The 17,131-nt window shown below is 45.4% G+C and overlaps 1 protein-coding gene across 4 annotated transcripts; it reads right to left on the bottom strand.

Annotated features, from left to right (window-relative positions):
• Positions 1 to 788: 788 nt before the first annotated feature.
• Positions 789 to 15,450, bottom strand: LOC102122997 (aldo-keto reductase family 1 member B10). Of its 4 annotated transcripts, none has more exons than XM_045388331.3 (10): positions 15,339 to 15,450; positions 12,569 to 12,736; positions 11,338 to 11,454; positions 10,273 to 10,350; positions 5,106 to 5,228; positions 4,721 to 4,827; positions 4,209 to 4,290; positions 3,596 to 3,679; positions 2,864 to 2,946; positions 789 to 1,264 (listed from the first exon to the last, which is right to left on the bottom strand). In XM_045388331.3, exons 1-10 carry the CDS (start codon positions 15,402 to 15,404, stop codon positions 1,234 to 1,236), a joined length of 939 nt encoding a protein of 312 aa, XP_045244266.2. In that variant the 5' UTR covers positions 15,405 to 15,450; the 3' UTR covers positions 789 to 1,233. The 4 variants fall into 4 exon arrangements, 3 of the variants coding, with proteins under 3 accessions (XP_045244266.2, XP_005550882.3, XP_065398653.1); XM_005550825.5 differs by having other exon boundaries at positions 789 to 1,153; XM_065542581.2 differs by lacking the exons at positions 4,209 to 4,290; positions 4,721 to 4,827 and having other exon boundaries at positions 789 to 1,153.
• Between the last annotated feature and the right edge of the window lie 1,681 nt (positions 15,451 to 17,131).

Raw genomic sequence — 17,131 nt, 5'->3', positions numbered from 1 at the left:
TCCATCCATCATCCATCCATCTATCCTTCCCTGCTTCTATCCATTTATCCATGCCTCCCTCCGTCCATCTATCCATCATTCCAACCACCCTTCTATCCATCAATCATTTCATCCATCCATCCATCATTCATCTATCCCCAATCCATGTATCCTTCTACCCATCCTTCCTTCCTATCATCCTTCCATCTATCCTTCCTTCCATCCTTCCTTCCATGTTTCCATCTATCCATCCATGCCTCCCTCCCTCCATCCATCCATTCATCCATCCATTGTTCCATCCATCCAATCTATCCATTTATTCAACAGATATTGTTGATAATCTCTTCTCCCATAGAACTTACATTCTAGTGGGTAGAAACAGGGTAAGCAAGCAAACAGCAAACATAAAATATACATAATGTATTGATAAATGCAAAGGAGAAGAAGAAAACACAGAAGGGCAAGAGGAAATATCAGAGGAGATGGATTAATTTTAAATAGGGTGAGGAGAAAGCCCTCTTTGAGAAGATGATAAGTCGGCAAGGAAATTAAAAATACAAGTCAGAGAATTATTCTAATATCTGAGGGCAGAACATCACAGGCAATGAGAATAGCAAGGGCAAAAGCTCTGGGTGGCCTTGAGCAAGTTCCTCCTCCCTCCTGCATAGTTTGATTTCCTCTTCCAGCAAATGTGAACAATAAGATGTTAAGAGTACCTACCCCAAAGGGATTATTTTGAGGATTCAACGACTTCACCCACAGGAAAACACTTCAAGTTGTCTGGGAGCACAGTCCACTCTCAATACATCTTGGTTACAATAATTATTTTTTATTATTGATCTTTACATACTCAGTGTTGGCAGAGTTTCTGGTGCTTAAAAAACATTTGATCAGATCAGGTAAGTGGAAAAAATTGTCATTTGCTTATTCAAGCCATGCTGTTCTGTGATATTCTGATCCTAGTTGAACATACAGAAATACATGTCTAAAACAGCACCTCGATTCTCACCTACAACAGGACAAAGTTCACTGTGATCTCAGATAAGCTTGGCTAAAATAGGGCTTGATGGAGATAGTCACGCTTCAGCGAAGAAAGAGAATCCCCTGTGTAATGTCAAAAGAGATTCAACCTCAATATTCTGCATCGAAGGGATAGTCCTCCAAATGAGAGGATCTGCAGAAACAAAAAAACGGAGAAACTCTGTTCCATCAAAGCAACAGCTCTGGTTCAGGAGGTATTCTTCTTGGTGGACTCTATGGTATTTGTGCTCTCTCAGCCACCTCCCTGCAAGAACACAAGAAGGGTGCTCACACCTTGACCTTCCCTCAATTCGATATGAGGGCTTTGCTAGGAAGGAGGACAGACAGTGAACAGGGTACGGGAAACAACTCGGAATGACAACTCATGGTAAGCCTGGTGTCAGGTGAGGCAACTGACAAGTCTTGTCCCAATCCACTGTCACAACATCATGAGGTAGGAAACACCAGCACAATTGACAGCTTGGGGATTATTATGAGTATTAAATGAGATAATAGCACCGGCAAAGGGCTCAGGACCCTGGCACATTCTAAGCTAAGGTTCAATGGATGTTTGATGCGATGAGTATTATCATCCACTTTATAGGTAAAGAAACCAACTTAGAAAAAGTAGGAAATTTACCCAATGTCACACAGCTAAGAAACTAGTGTGAGAGTTGGATTTGAGGCCAGGTGGACTTACTCCTGAGCCCACCAACCCATTGCCTTCACTGGAAATAATGCTCATAGGAAGGTAAGCGGTTTAGTTTGAGGGAGAGTCCCATTTTATGTTCAACCTGCCTTTTTACACTAAGCAGCTGCTACTTTGTTAAGCACTGATAAAAGTAAGCCATTGTAAGATGAGGAAAGGCTGCTGTGATACTAAGGGTGGGCAGGATAGATATGGAATATCATGGCATGAAAGCTACGCTTGGATACTGAAACCATTTTTAAAAGCTGAAAAATCATTTTGGCTATAGAAACATTAGAAGAAATTCAAATTGTCATTTAATTGCAGACCTCGCAGTAATAAATGCCAGACAACTCTCTTTGATATATTTCATTAGATACATTAATCAGAAAGTATTGATTGTAAAGAGATGATTTAGGATTCCCACCTAGCCAGAGTTAAAACTTTCTTTCAACCACATATCTGAGATTTAAAGTAAAGTTACCACCACCTCCTTTAAGAGGCATTTGGAGATTATTTAATCCGGCCTCCCTGGCCTTCTTGCTTGAATGCTCTAAACACAATCCCACCTCAGGGCCTTGGCACCTGCTGTTATCAATGCCAAGAATGCTCTTCCCCCAAATATGCATATGGCATATTCCTCACAGCAAAGCCTCCCTTGACCCACCCCGTATAAAGGATCTGTCCCACTACCACCCACCACTTCCTATCCACTTTGCCCTACTTTATTTTTCTGTCTAGCATTTGTTATTGTCTGACACATGTATTTTGAGTTGATTTATTTCTGTTCTGTCTTCTTCCCTCCCTCCCTAAGCACATGGAGACAGTAGCTTTGTATAGTATGATAACCCAAGCATCTAGAAAATGCCTGGCACATAGAGGACCACTAGATATTTATTGGATGCATGAATAAATGAATGCTCGCCTCCTGCCTATTGACAACACACCTTCTGTTACAATTCTAGCTCTACATCCAGAAGTTCAGACAATGAGCAGCAATTAGAGATGTGTCCATCACAGTGATTCCCAGGTACCCCAATTTTAACTTTCAGAACTGCCCCAAAATTGTATTTGAAGACACAAGTAGTCCCAGCAGCCTTCCAATCCTTCCAACTAACCCTCTACCAGTTTAGAAAAACTCCTGGCAATGCTCCTAGTTAACTCCATGCCACTTACGGCCACACGATATAGGCCCTCCAGTTTCTGTTGAAGCTGAGGATGGTTGCCATCTCCTCATCACTCAATTTAAAGTCAAAGACCTGGAAAGATAGGAGTTCCAGTACATCATCAGTAAGGCCGTTACTGCTGTGACTGGAGGCTGTCAGCCATTCTAGCAGGGAGTTCTAACAGCACAAACTGGCCACATGAGTTTTTTCCCATTATGTCCACAGGATACAAATCTTTCTCTAAATTAAGTCCTACACAAAAACCACAGTATTAGTAGTGCTCAGTGTTCCAGGGAGAGGGAGACGAGGCTCACAGGCACTAAGCCCCAGGTGTGCACAGGCCCTGTGCTCCATGATGTGCCCTTCAAGAGGACAGTTCACCAAGGACAGTTCACACCTCCTCTGCTGCTGGGAGGTGAGCAGGGAGGCCAGGACCGTCTGCTGTTGTGTGCGGCCCAGGGCCTAGCTGCTCAGGGGCAACTAAGGGTCTTCTCGGTGCTGTGAGGCACAGCTGTGCTCAGACCTGACAGGGCTTCACCAGGACTGCCCCAGCATGTCTTTAGCCCATGAGTCATTAATCTCAGCTCTACAGAGCCTAGATCCCTGGGCTGGAAAATGATAGGGTGGTGGGAAGGGAGGGAGCCAAAGACAGTGCAGGGATGAGGTGAGAATCCTGGTGAGAGGGTCTGCCTGTCCCCCCACTCCACTGAGGAATACCAGGGCCAACCAGCCGGGAACTTACCTGAATGTTCTCAACAATGCGTGTCGGTGTCACAGACTTGGGGATCACAATCACATTCCTCTGGATATGGAAACGGATGAGAACCTGTGCGGAAAGGGGACATCATGTTTCCACTCAGCTACACGGACCCCTCCTTTTATGGAAAGGAAAAATAAAACATCTCTGCAGCTCACTGTGGCTTCAGGTACAATCGCTGATACTGATTGAGCCCTTGACAGCTATAGACTTGTGCCAGCCCCTCGCTTCATTCTCTCCCTTCACCTTAGGGACAACCCTGTGATCTTTATTTTTTAGGAATAAAGAAAGCAGTTTGGGTCATAAGGCTGATCAGAGGTGGAGTTGGCATCTGCACCCATATCCCTAGACTTCAAAGCCACGCTTTGCGACTTGGCTGTAGGGATTAACAGGAAGCTGTGAGGCAGAGGCTATCTTTGTTTCAGTGACAGCTCTTGTGTTTCCTGGAGGTTCCAACAGACTTCGAAGGAAACACTATAGATGGCTTCAGCTCCTGTGTTCTTCCCCTTTAAGGAGTTAGTTGAGGAGAACACAAGAAATGAAACATGAGACTGGAAGAAGGAGTTGTTGGATAACAAGAAAAATAAAAATATGGCACCTGGGCTGCAGTTTTTTTGTGCTTTGCAGCAATCTCCTTAATCTTGGGATCCTCCAGCAGGGAAGGGTCCTCTGGCTTGGCCCTAGAGGCAGAAAGATGCTGATGTGAACAATCACCATGGCTACCATGTACAGATGGACACCACTTCAATGAGGGTCTCAAGACTGATCATCAGAGCCTCTCCATCTGGGAGATAGGCAGGAGGACCTGGAAGCTTGGGTCCTTCCCCTGGGCTCTGAAGTCTCAGCATTTTGCAAAGACTGGTTCACTCTTGGGTGGTTGAACTGGAAATATTACCAGAGGGTCAAGCATGTCGCCCTTGTTGTTGTTGTTGTTTTGTTGTTGTTTAATTCCCATTTGTTCCCACAGTCATCCCATTTGGTTGTAGCAAACGCATTACCTTACACACGTTTTTCTTTCCAGTGACTTATGGTCTCATACCAATATTTACCAAACATAAAATAATGTTTTTAAGATTATCAAGAGAAGGATCCACTGCTTGGAAGCCTCACCAAGGTCTATCCGGAGAGCCCAGGGGGCTGTAGGCCGTAATGGTGATGCCCTTGGAGTGGCAGTACTGGATCAGTTTCTCCTGCGTGAGGTATGGGTGACACTCAACCTACAACAGCAAACAATCCTCATCATGGGGAAAGCTGGCTGGCTTTTAGAGTTGGTCATAGGGAGTTCTACACAGACACCCAAAGACCACCAAGCAAAGGCCAAACACCTACCTACTGAGATTCTTGCTAAAAAATCCATGAGCTCAGCCTCACACCTCCCACAAGTGTCCTGATCACTGACCCCTGAGGTGAGACTCAGGGCATAGCATTGAACGTTCCTCCCAATGTTTAAGAAGTAATAGGGCAAGACCCTTACCTTATACTAAAGAGAATTTACCTGGTTAGTCACTGGTTTATATTTCAATCCAGGTTTGTTCAAGAGCTTCTCAATCTGGAAGTGGTTGAAATTGGAGATGCCAAGGGCTTTCACCAGCCCCTCATCCACCAGCTCCTCCATGGCCTGTCATAGAAAGGAAGACCTTTTGGGCAGCCCCAGAGGGACTACAGGGACCCTGGCTTGCCTTAGTCCTCCCTGGGGCAGAAATTGCTAAAGAATCCACCACAACAGGGTTAGCCGAGGCATTCACAGGAAGTTTCAGTCCAGGGCCTGGGTTCCCATCAGTGATTGGTTCCAGTCCTACTGCCCCTCCCCAGCCGAAGAAAAACTAGGAGTAACAGGTAAAGATTTTATTTTCTTGCCACTCGTAGCTTACACGTAAAGAAACACATACAAAATTATACTTCTCTACACAGGGGAAATATGAAAGTTTTGTAATACAAAAAACAAAAAATAAATAAAAATCAACATTTGCAAGTTTATGAGATGATTTTATTTTTAATGAATCCAAATGATAGCAGGGAGCTACTGTTGTGTGTGTGCATTGTACACCCAAACCTGGGCAAGCTGTGTTAGTCAGGAAGAGGCTGCAGCATGTGGAGAAGCCTCACTGTGGGTCCTGAGTCACTGTCTCCCACACCAAACTTGCTTTAGTTTGCAGGAAGGTCATGCATTCAGATTACGCCCTGGGAGGGTCACTCGGCCAAGGAGTTGTGTGGGGCTAAAACCTGACCCACCGTCTGCATATCCAGCCATGCTTCCCGGTACAGAAACTACAGGGACCCCCAAGGAAGGGAATCTTTGTATAATTTTTAGCCTATATTGGGCATTTTCCAAACTTGCCCAAAGATATCATATATGTTAGCAGCAGCCTCCAATGCAACATGTATTTATTAGCCATCTATTACGTGTTCTAGATCCTGCCCAGAAGTTGTCAGGATGTAAAAGTATACAATGTGCTTCCTTCTTCTGGGATTCTTATAGTCCAGTTAAAGTGCTAGGGTTCCCTTCTGTGGAGCCATCAACCATGACCCTGAGGCTGCCTCAGATAATATGACCGTGGCATAGACAGAGTCAGAAAGGGCAGAGAAGGAAGAGATTCACACAGCCTGCAGCCGTCAGGGCAGACCTCCAGGTAGAGTTTAAACTGGTCCTCAAAAAAGAAAAAAAAAAAAGAGAGAGAGAGAGAAAAGGGGAAAAATATGAGCATATGAGACAGGAAGGCAGGAGCAAAGCCCAGAGGCAGGGATGAGCATGACATGTTCAGGGAACATTTTATCCAGCCCTTCTCAACTTTGGCTGCAATTTGGAATCACCAGGGAGCTTTAAAAAATACTGGTGGATGCAGTGGCTCATGACTGTAATCTCAGCACTTTGGGAGACTGAGACAGGAGGATTCCTTAAGGCCAGGTGTTTGAGACCATCCCAGGCAACATAGCAAGACTCTGTCTCTACCAAAAAAACAATTTTTAAAAATTAGCTGGATATGGTGACAAGTGCCTATGATCACAGATAGTTGGGAGGATTGCTTGAGCCCAGGATTCCAAGGCTGCTCTGTGCTATGATCATACCATTGTACTCTAACCTGGGCAACAGAGCAAGACTCTCTAAGTTAAAAAAAAAAAAAAAAAAAAAATTGGCCGGGTGCGGTGGCTCAAGCCTGTAATTCCAGCACTTTGGGAGGCTGAGACGGGCGGATCATGAGGTCAGGAGATCGAGACCATCTTGGCTAACATGGTGAAACCCCATCTCTACTAAAAAATACAGAAAACTAGCCGGGCGAGGTGGTGGGCGCCTATAATCCCAGCTACTGGGGAGGCTGAGGCAGGAGAATGGCGGGAACCCGGGAGGCGGAGCTTGCAGTGAGCTGAGATCCGGCCACTGCACTCCAGCCTGGGCGACAGAGCGAGACTCCATCTCAAAAAAAATAAATTAATTAAATAAATAAATGAATAAATAAATAAATAAATAAAATTTACCTATTCCTGGCTTTCTTCCCCCAGAGTTTCTTACTGATTTTGTGTGAGTTGTGTAGGGAAAAGAAAGAAACATCAGACTGTTCCTGTGTCTGTGTAGAAAGGGAAGACATAAGAAATCCCATTTTGACCTATACCTTGAAAAATTGTTTTGCTGAGATGTTGTTAATGTGTAACTTTGCCCCAGTCACTTTGCCCCAACCTTGTGCTCACAGAAACATGTGTTGTATGGAATCAAGGTTTAAGGGATCTAGGGCTGTGCAGGAAGTGCCTTGTTAACAAAATGTTTACAAGCAGTATGCTTGGTAAAAATCATCGCCATTCTCTAGTCTCAATAAACCAGAGACGCAACGCACTGTGAAAAGCCACAGGGACCTCTGCCTTGGAAAGCCGGGTATTGTCCAACGTTTCTCCCCATGTGATAGTCTGAAACATGGCCTCGTGGGATGAGAAAGACCTGACCATCCCCCAGTCCGTCACCCGTAAAGGGTCTGTGCTGAGGTGGATTAGTAAAAGAGGAAAGCCTCTTGCAGTTGAGATAGAGGAAGGCCACTGTCTCCTGCCTGCCCCTGGGAACTGAATATCTCGGTATAAAACCCGATTGTATATCTGTTCAATTCTGAGACAGGAGAAAAACTGCCCGATGGCGGGAGGTGAGACATGTTGGCAGCAATGCTGCTTTGTTATTCTTTACTCCACTGAGATGTTTGGGTGGAGAGAAACATAAATCTAACCTACATGCACATCCAGGCATAGTACCTCCCTTTGAACTTAATTATGACACAGATTCTTTTGCTCACATGTTTTCCTGATGACCTTCTCCCTATTATCATGCGGTAGCTCTCCTACCGTGTTCTTCTTGCTGAGATAACGGAAATAATAATCAATAAAAACTGAGGGAACTCAGAGAGCGGTGCCGGTGCAGGTCCTTGGTATGCTGAGTGCCGGTCTCCTGGGCCCACTGTTGTTTCTCTATACTTTGTCTCTGTGTCTTATTTCTTTTCTCAGTCTCTCGTCCCACCTGATGAGATACACCCACAGGCGTGGAGGGGCAGGCCACCCCCTTCAAGTTGTAGCCTAGACTTTAGGATTTTTAAACTCTTCAGGTGATTCTAATGCATAGCCAACATTGAGAACCACTAACGTAGATGAAGTTATTCAGTTGGGCAGTAGAGTTTAAAAGCTATGAAATCATAAGTTTCCTGAAAACTTCCGATTGAGCAATTAGATAATTTAAAAGCTTTTGTGCATCATAGGTCAGGTTAGCTTGCCTGTATTGGAACTTGACTTCTTTATACTTTTTCCTCTCCTCTGCTTCAGGGTGGTCAATGAGGTTTCTACTCAACTGGTGGTGGGTCTACATAAACATCCAATGCTTTCATATTCAAGCCTGCTTGTTTCAAATCAGAGCCTCTGACCTTGATCACTAATATCTTTTCATGCCTTTCAAATGTTGTATTTAGTAGTCATCCTTGTATTCATTCAGGAAACATAGCACTGTGAGACGCAGGCTACATTGGCATACTTGCCATACTTAATATCATCATAGGAGCTAAGACAGAAAAACTGATCAAATGCATTACAAATGACTGGGTACGGTGGCTCATGCCTGTAATCCCAGAACTTTGGGAGGCCAAGACAGGTGGATCCTTTGGGGTCAGGAGTTCGAGACCAGCCTGGCCAACATGGTGAAACCTCATCTCTACTAAAAATACAAAAAATAGCTGGGTGTGGTGGCACGCACATGTAGTCCCAGCTACTCAGGAGGCTGAAGCAGGAGAATGCCTTTTATTCGGTAAAGGGAGGTTGCCGTGAGTCAAGATCATGCTACTGCACTCTAGCCTGGGTGACAGAGTAAGACTGTGCTTGTGGATTAACGCTGTGCTTGTGGATTAACGCCTTTGAACAAACAATACACAGAAAAAGCTACATTTAATTGAATCATGTCAATTCTAAGCATTTCAGAAAGGTGAGGCTTAATATATTTTCCTTGTAAAACACAATAGAAGCTCACAACTGCATACATCCTTAGACAGACAGCTACCAAGATAACATGGTTAACTCTTGGAGTCATATGCCACTGTTTATTTATAACTTATTCCTCCACTTCGTTCTCTACTAGCATTTGCAAAAGGACATAATGGTATAATAAAAAATGACCAGAGAAAACATTCATCCCTTAATTCATTTTGAATATGAAGGATGTGAAACAGGTCATGATTTGATCTGAGAAGCAGGTATCTTGCACTGACACCCGGGTTGGAGTGCAATGGTGTAATCTCAGCTCAATGCAACCTCCGCCTCCCAGGTTCACACAATTCTCTTGCTTCAGCCATCCAAGTAGCTGAGATTCCAGGCACACACCACCACACCTGGCTAATTTTTTGAATTTTTCATAGAGACAGGGTTTCACTCTGCTGCAACACTGGTCTCGAACTTCTGACCTCGTGATTCGCCCTCCTCGGCTTCCCAAACTGCTGGAATTACAAGGTTCCCTGATTTCTGGATGTGTGTTCACTGCCTGCCAAGCACCATGCCGACGGCTTTGGTGGTTGGACTTGTGATTCAGATGAGTCTGGGTCCAATCCCAGCTCTACCACACACATTGTGACATGACCTGGGCAAGTCACCAAACAATCTAGGCTTCAAATATCATTATTGACATTATTTATAAATGGGGATGTTAACCCTGTCTCATAGGGTTAAATGATTTAAATGGGCTTTATGACTAATGTTCCTGGCATGTAAACCATCTTAATCTTTATCACACCCTTGAAGATATACATTACTACTTTGTATTATAAGACTTTAAAGGAAAAAAAAAAGAGAGAAAACTGAGCCCTACAAGAGTTACAAAACTGACCCTAGGTTACTCAGCTGCTATGAGCAAACCAGGCCCAAACCCGCTGTTCCAAATGGCTCCCCTGGTTTGAGAACAGCATGTGTATTCCTCAAAGTGGGGTACATCGTATTTCCAGTCTTATTTGAAGACTCAGTTCTAGACTTGAAATCTAAATAGTATCAGATGCACCCAAAAGCCAAAGGTGATGAGGAAGATATTAGAAGAGCTAGAGAATCACAATGATGAAATTAGAAAGCATCAGGCACATGGCCTCTTTCATATCAATGGGAAGTCTCATGGATAACTGAGAATTTCTCTCCCAGCACACATAGAGGAAGCTGGAACCTACCTCCCAGGCATCCAAGAACGTTGCTTTTCCACCGATGACATTACCTTTATCATCTTTGGGGTAAAAGTCATCCCCAGACTGTAAATACAGAATGAAAAGTTTACTGGAATCTGCATCACGACACTTGGTTCTGTTAAACAAGGTTTCGGAGTCCTGACTCTTGCTAAATACCACATGGGCATACCAATTTTTCAGACTCTGCAGTACATACTACAACAATGTGAGTTTAAATAAAATCTCTATATCTACTGTAGCATATTAATTCTTCTATTTTAGAAACCACTGGATTGACGTTAAGATCTGCTGTTAGTACATTCCAGAAGCCACCTTTATCACCATGGACATTCACCTCATACACCTAGATCCTGTGTACGCCCAAGGGCAAACTTTCACAACAACATCACTGGATAAGGATTAGATCTCCAGGGTGTGGTTTACTGGGGAAGATATTGGCCAGCTTCTATCCTTGCAGCCTCTAGAACAGACATGGAATAAGGGATGGCAGGCCATCAGCACTCCTGCTGGTCAGGAGGGGAGAGAGCTGGAAATTTATCTCTCCCACCCCTCAGGAGCAGCTAGAGCAGAGCCCCAGGCAATGGGAGCCACGATGACAACTGGCTTCCTTCAAGCATCACCGTACTTGGGCTTTTCTCCAAGATGCCACTCCTGGGGTGTACTTTGCTTAATAAAATCATTAAGCCCTGGATTATAGTTAAGCCAGAGTAACCGAAGGGATTTCTTGGGAGGGCAGTCCCAGGGCATGGAAATAAGACAAAGGTGATATGGCAGTTGCAACTTGTCTGGGCTGCCAGAAATCATGGCTTCTCTCAGACGTAACTACAAGAAAACGCAGGCATGTGGCCACCTCAGCAGCACACATGGCCTCAGCCTCCCTTCCACGCCAGCGTCTTTCTGCTCCAAGGTCTCTTCCTGACCACCTGACACTCCCAATTATGAACTGCAAGGTCTCCTGCTCCAGTCCATACCACCCCCCAGTCCTAGTGCAGCTAGTATTTTCTGACACCTGCTCAGAAACTAGAGGCTGAGAAAGGGAGTTGCTCAAACCTTGAATCCCTGTGGCCAGTGAATAAGATAGACGTCCAGATAGCTCAGCTTCAGGTCCTTGAGGGTCTTCTCAAAGGCTTTCCTCACAAGGGGTCCCTCAAAGAAAGTGGGCCACAACTGCAAGAGGGTAGCAATGAGCTATTAATACAGGGAAAAGGAAGGGTCACATTATACTTATTGTCTCTCCTCTTACATTTGCACCTTGATCTAACGTGGCACAGGCCATTTATAACAAAGCTGATTAAGATCCACGACACAGTGTGGAAGACCACCAGGGCTCAGCACGTCAATGACATGTCTTAAGTGTTAAAAGCAATTTACTTTTTCAACTCTCCTAGTACTCTATATGTCTCTCAGATCATTTAAGTAAATGTGGCCACAGATTTGAAATGTGTTTACCTGTCTCAGTCTCTTTGTCAGCTGTGGGCTCTCTGAGAGCAGGACTTTTGTGTAGCTTTTAAATGTCAAGCATTCCTAGGCCTTCGGGAAAAGATGGTCCTTTATCTGACCTATCTGATAGGTCCCTTATCAAGCCTTTCAGGCCCCAAATGATAACTTTATAAGGGCTTTATCCACACTTGGCTGCTACACAGTGGGGTCTATTTGTCCCACCAGATGTGTGCAATATCCAAGTACCTAGAAACAGTGATTTTTCCTGCAAGTTGTGTATAATGTAAATCCAGTGATTCTCAACCCCCTCACACCCAACATCCTCTTCTTTTTTTATAACATTGTGTACCTCACCTTTTACTAGACTGAATAAAGAAAACCATATGTGACAATAGAAAAATGCTCCTATTGTTTTCCAAAATGCCCCCTGGCTGAGAACCTCAGGGTCACAGTCGCTGAGACCACAGTGCTGACAGGGAGACCACAGTGCTGACAGGGAGGCCACACATCAAGCCCTGCCTGCACCCTTGGCCTCTGACTGCCTCTGGGCAGATGGTGGATCCCTCTGATGGGGAACAGGGAGGCCCAGGGCAGTGCAGGGCTCCATGGAGACAAGCCCACTGTGGGAAAACCAACCCGCAGGCAGGTGGCGCAGCAACGACATGTTCAAATATCAATAGCGGCTTGGAGTATGGATAGAATTGTATCCACGGATGTTATCAAGGCAGGGATGAAAAGGGCTACATGTAGAAAAGGCTGACAGAGTTCTCGCTGCCAACCCGACCCAGATACTTCTGCCTGCCTTCAAGTGAAGGCCTCGCACCCAATGCGCCATGTGCACCTTGCTGACGATGAACAGGTCCTCCCGCTTCACAGCCTGCTCTTGGATCTTCTCTTGGATGGCTTCCCCCACCTCATGTTCATTCTGATAGACATAGGCACAGTCAATGTGGCGATACCCTGCATCAATGGCCACCTTCACAGCTTCTTTCACTTTGCCGAGAGGAGACTGAAAGGCAAAAGAAAAGCCCATCACACACGTGTTATTTTTTATTTTTAAGCGATGGGGCCTTGCCATGTTGCCCAGGCTGGCCTCACACTCCCAGGTTCAAACAATCCACCCAAATTCCAAGTAGCTGGAATTACACCACAGTGAGCAACCAACATAGTATCTTATCCCCAGATCACCTTCAACAGGCTGCCCCACATGGCCCAGTTTCTCCAAACCAAGGCCTCACTGGGGTCTCCTGGGCCAGGGAATATCTGGCAAACTTTAGAAAAGTTTTCAAAAGAAGAGAAGGAAAGTGAGTTAATTTTATGATTATCTCCTTATGTCCTGTCCTAGTTAAAGTCAGTTCCCTTTCATCCAGGTTAGTCCTGAAATGTCTTCAGGTGTGTTGGGGAGTGCAGATGGCTCCACTGCAACTTTCTGAAGACCCAGATGAAAGCTTGACTCTAAATAACCCAGAGGAATTTTCAGACAATATCCCCAAATGGTGATAAGGATCTGGATAATGGTCATTACAGCATCAATCCAGATTCCAACACTTACTGGGTGTGTGGGCCTAAGCAGGTGATTCAATCTCTCTCAACCTTGTCTGCAAAATGGAAAAAAAAAAATAGTACCAGCCTCATGAGGCCTTTGTGGTGATGACATGCTGCAATGAATGTTAAGTTAAGCACATCACCTGACACACAGTAAGGCTCTGTAGAGGCCGTTCATTATACAAGGATCCTTTCAGAAAAAAAAGGAGAAATAGAAAACCTTATAGGAATAGAGTTTGTTTTCCATTCCTATAAGAAGAAAGAGGGAGGGAGGGAGAACGAGAGAGAGGGAGAGAAAGAAAGGAATGAAAGAAAAGAAAGGAAATAGAATTATCACATTTTGTTCTAAACTAGCCATGCCAATGATGGGGGCAAAAAGCACTTAAAACTTGATCTCTCACAAAACAGTCTTTTAAACGTCTTCTGTTGGGATATAAGAAGCATTGAAAAGAACATAAAACATAGATGCACAGCTGCCCTACCACCTGGACAAGAAACGGCTGCCACCAGGCATCCAGAAACACCCCTGTACCCCCAACCGCTATGCTACACCATCCTTCACTTCCGCCGCTAAGTTCATAATCCTTTATCTATCATCCCCACATGTCGAAGATGGCTCCCTTCATAATTCTTACATTCAATTCCAAAATTCTGAAACTGTCTGGTAAACTTACCCAGGGTGAGCAGATTCCCTGGAGTTCTGGAAGTGATTATTTGGTCTGTTTATATAGGATTGAAGCTCTGATTTTGGTCAAATATTGCTATTCAACAAGAGACGCTGTGCATGAATCAAACTGGAAGTGATCTCTTTGCCCAGATAGACAAAGAATGTATCCTGAGAATGACCCAGTGCGGTAACAGAGTGTCCTGCCCTCCAGTTCAGCACAGGAGAGGGGAATAACCAGGGGGCACAGAGGAAAGAGCCAGAGGCAGAAGACTCAGAATAGGCATTAGCCATGAGGGATAGGAGAGAAGAGGAATTCCAAAGACTGCTTCTGGTTGCTAGTTAGGGTAGTGCCATCATGGATGAAAATGGCAAAGAAGGCAGAGTGAGGTGGTGATGGAACAACTTCAAACTTAGCCTAAGAGAGGCTCAGGAACGTGCCTCACTGAGTCCTGGATGTGCCTTACCATGTTTTGCCAGCTGACATTAACACAGCCAGGTGGAGCTCATGACTCCCAGGCCAGGCTCTCGGCAGCCCCAGCACGTTGCAGATTTCAGTGTGTACAGGAACCACCTGGGGATCTTGTTAAAGTGGCGATACCCATTAGAGAGTCTGGGGTGGAGCCCGAGACTCTGCACTTTTTCTCTTTCTTTCTTTTACACAGGATCTCACTCTGTTGCCCAGACTGGAGTCAGTGGCACCATCACTGCTCACTGCAGCCTTGACCTCTCAGACTCAACAGTCTCCACCTCAGCCTCCCAAGTGGCTGGGACTACAGCTGCATGCCACCATGCCCAGTTAATTTATTGATTCTTTGTAGAAATGGAGTCTTGCTATGTTGCCCAGGCTGGTCTCCAACTCCTGGGCTTAAGCAATTCTGCCGTTTGGATCTCCCAAAGTGCTGGGATTACAGGCATGAGCCGCGACACCCGGCCAGTTCTGCATTTCTAACAAGCTCCCAGCTCATATGGATTCTGCTAGCCCAAGTCCCACAACGTGATCTGCAAAGGGGTGCCAAGGACTTGGGGCTCTGCATCCTCTCGGCAACCACCCAGCCCACAACAAACCCACAGCCAAGACTCTGGGGAAACGTTGAGCCCAGTTAAGTGTCCTAGAGAGACAGAGAGAAACTGTCCTGGAAAACAATTTTAAGTCCAACAGCTGCTTGAACTTTGCTACTTGCTAGAGAAGCTCTCAGCACTGCTGGGAAAGCCAGCCTTGGAGCTTTGCAGCCTGAATCAGCTCTGAGAAAAGAAAACAACCGGAGTCCTGGCTCCAGGACTGAATCTCACCTCTCCAAACCCCTGCCCGACCTCCAGGCTTTCCTGGCTGAATGCAGACAGAGAAAACACCCAAACGCCCCTCCAGGGAAGAAGGCTGTGCAAAGATTTGCATATTTACCTGCCACGTGCCCAGGCCCACAATGGGCATCTTGGCTTTGGTACTGAGCTCCACAAAGGTGGCCATGGTTGGTGCAGAAATGATTCTGAGTGAGCAGGTAGAAGTCTCACGTCCTGCTGTGTCCAGAGTTGGTTGCTTCTAGTGGGTTCTTGGTCTCGCTGACTTCAAGAATGAAGCCACAGACCTCCGCAGTGATTGTTACAGCTCTTAAAGATGGTGTGTACGGAGTTTGTTCCTTCAGATGTGTCTGGAGTTTCTCCCTTCTGGTGGGTTCGTGGTGTCGCTGACTTCAAGAATGAAGCCACAGAGCTTCGTGGCGAGTGTTACAGCTGTTAAAGGTGGTGCAGACCCAAACAGTCAGCAGCAGCAAGATTTATTAGGAAGAGGGAATGAACAAAACTTCCACAGCTGGAAGGGAACCCAAGAGGTTGTTTATTCCATTATTTATCCCCGCCCATGCGTTGCAGATCGGTCCATTTTGCAGAGCACTGATTGGTGCATTATACAGAGTGGTGTTTGGTGCATTTACAATCCTTTAGGTAGACACAGCTCTGATTTGTACATTTTTCCAGAGTGCTGATTTATGCATTTACAATCCTTTAGACAGAAAAGTTCTCCAAGTCCCCAATCGCCCCAGGAAGTCCAGCTGACTTCACCTCTCAATCCTCCCTCTAAACAGGACATCCTAACTGCTGTTGGGAATTGGGTGATGTCCACTCTAGACACTTCTTGCTGGATACAGGTGAACAAGAGGCCCTGCAGTTGTAGTGTCCTTCAGAGGGGAACTCTTTAGGCCAGTCAAAGGGCCAGCAGGTCAGTCCAAGGGTCCTCGGTACAAGTTGTTAGTCGAGCACACTTGGGGTTCCATTTGTAAGACCATCTGTAGCTTGATGGTCTCAATCCTAGAGGAAACAAATTTACAAGGAGGTTAAAAATACAGGGCCCAAAGGTGAGTAATAGCAAGATGGCTGTCACGGGCCTAGAAAGGGGAGAAGCCATGTTGCCCAACTCCAGAGGTTGGCATAAGAGTTAGAAAGGCATTGTCTGATTTCAGAAGCCTTTTCCTGTAAACGTCGGGTGGCATCTCGTACTATCCCTGACTGGTTAGTGTAAAAATAATACTCTCCCCCTAAAAAGGTGCAGAGCCCTCCTTTCTCAGCAGTGAGGAGATCAAGGTCTCGGCGGTTTTGGAGAGTCACTGCTGCCAAATAGTCTGGGATTGTAGAGTAAGGATAGATTTCGTTATTTCTTGCAAACATTCTGAGAAATCCTTTGAGAGTGTGTGGTAGTAGGATAATGAAGTAGATAAACTGGCTATTCCAGTTCCTGTAGCAGTAGCCGTTCCTAACCCTATAAGTAGGGGTAGTAGTTGTATGGCTCTGAGCTGATGGACTTGAGTTTTGAAGGGCACTGATAGGGTCTGATTTCCTGGGGCAATGTTAATGTTGGGACTTAGAAAGACTAAGGTGCAGGTGCCTGTCCACTTAGTGGGGAGGCAGATATAGGTTGACATTACACAGAAGAAGAATATGCCTTGCTGGGTAGTCACAACAGGGTGCGTATATTAAAAAGGTGTGTGAGTTTATTGTTTTCATTTTCCCATATTTCTACAGGACTTGCCAGGGTAAATCCAGTGAGTGTCTGGAAAGGGGTGTTGGGAGCAAACTGAATGGCTCTCTGTGTTCTATTTTCCCATTGGAGAAAAAAACCGTTTTGTATCTACTAGGAACCATTCAAGAGAGTGCCTGAAAGATGGGATGAGATGGGATGAAAGATTCGTGCGTTTTTACAGA

The sequence above is a fragment of the Macaca fascicularis genome, chromosome 3 (assembly GCF_037993035.2).
Source record: "Macaca fascicularis isolate 582-1 chromosome 3, T2T-MFA8v1.1".
Taxonomy (NCBI): Eukaryota; Metazoa; Chordata; class Mammalia; order Primates; family Cercopithecidae; genus Macaca; species Macaca fascicularis.
Note: the sequence above shows the minus strand (reverse complement) of the source record. Positions and strands in the feature narration are given on the sequence as shown.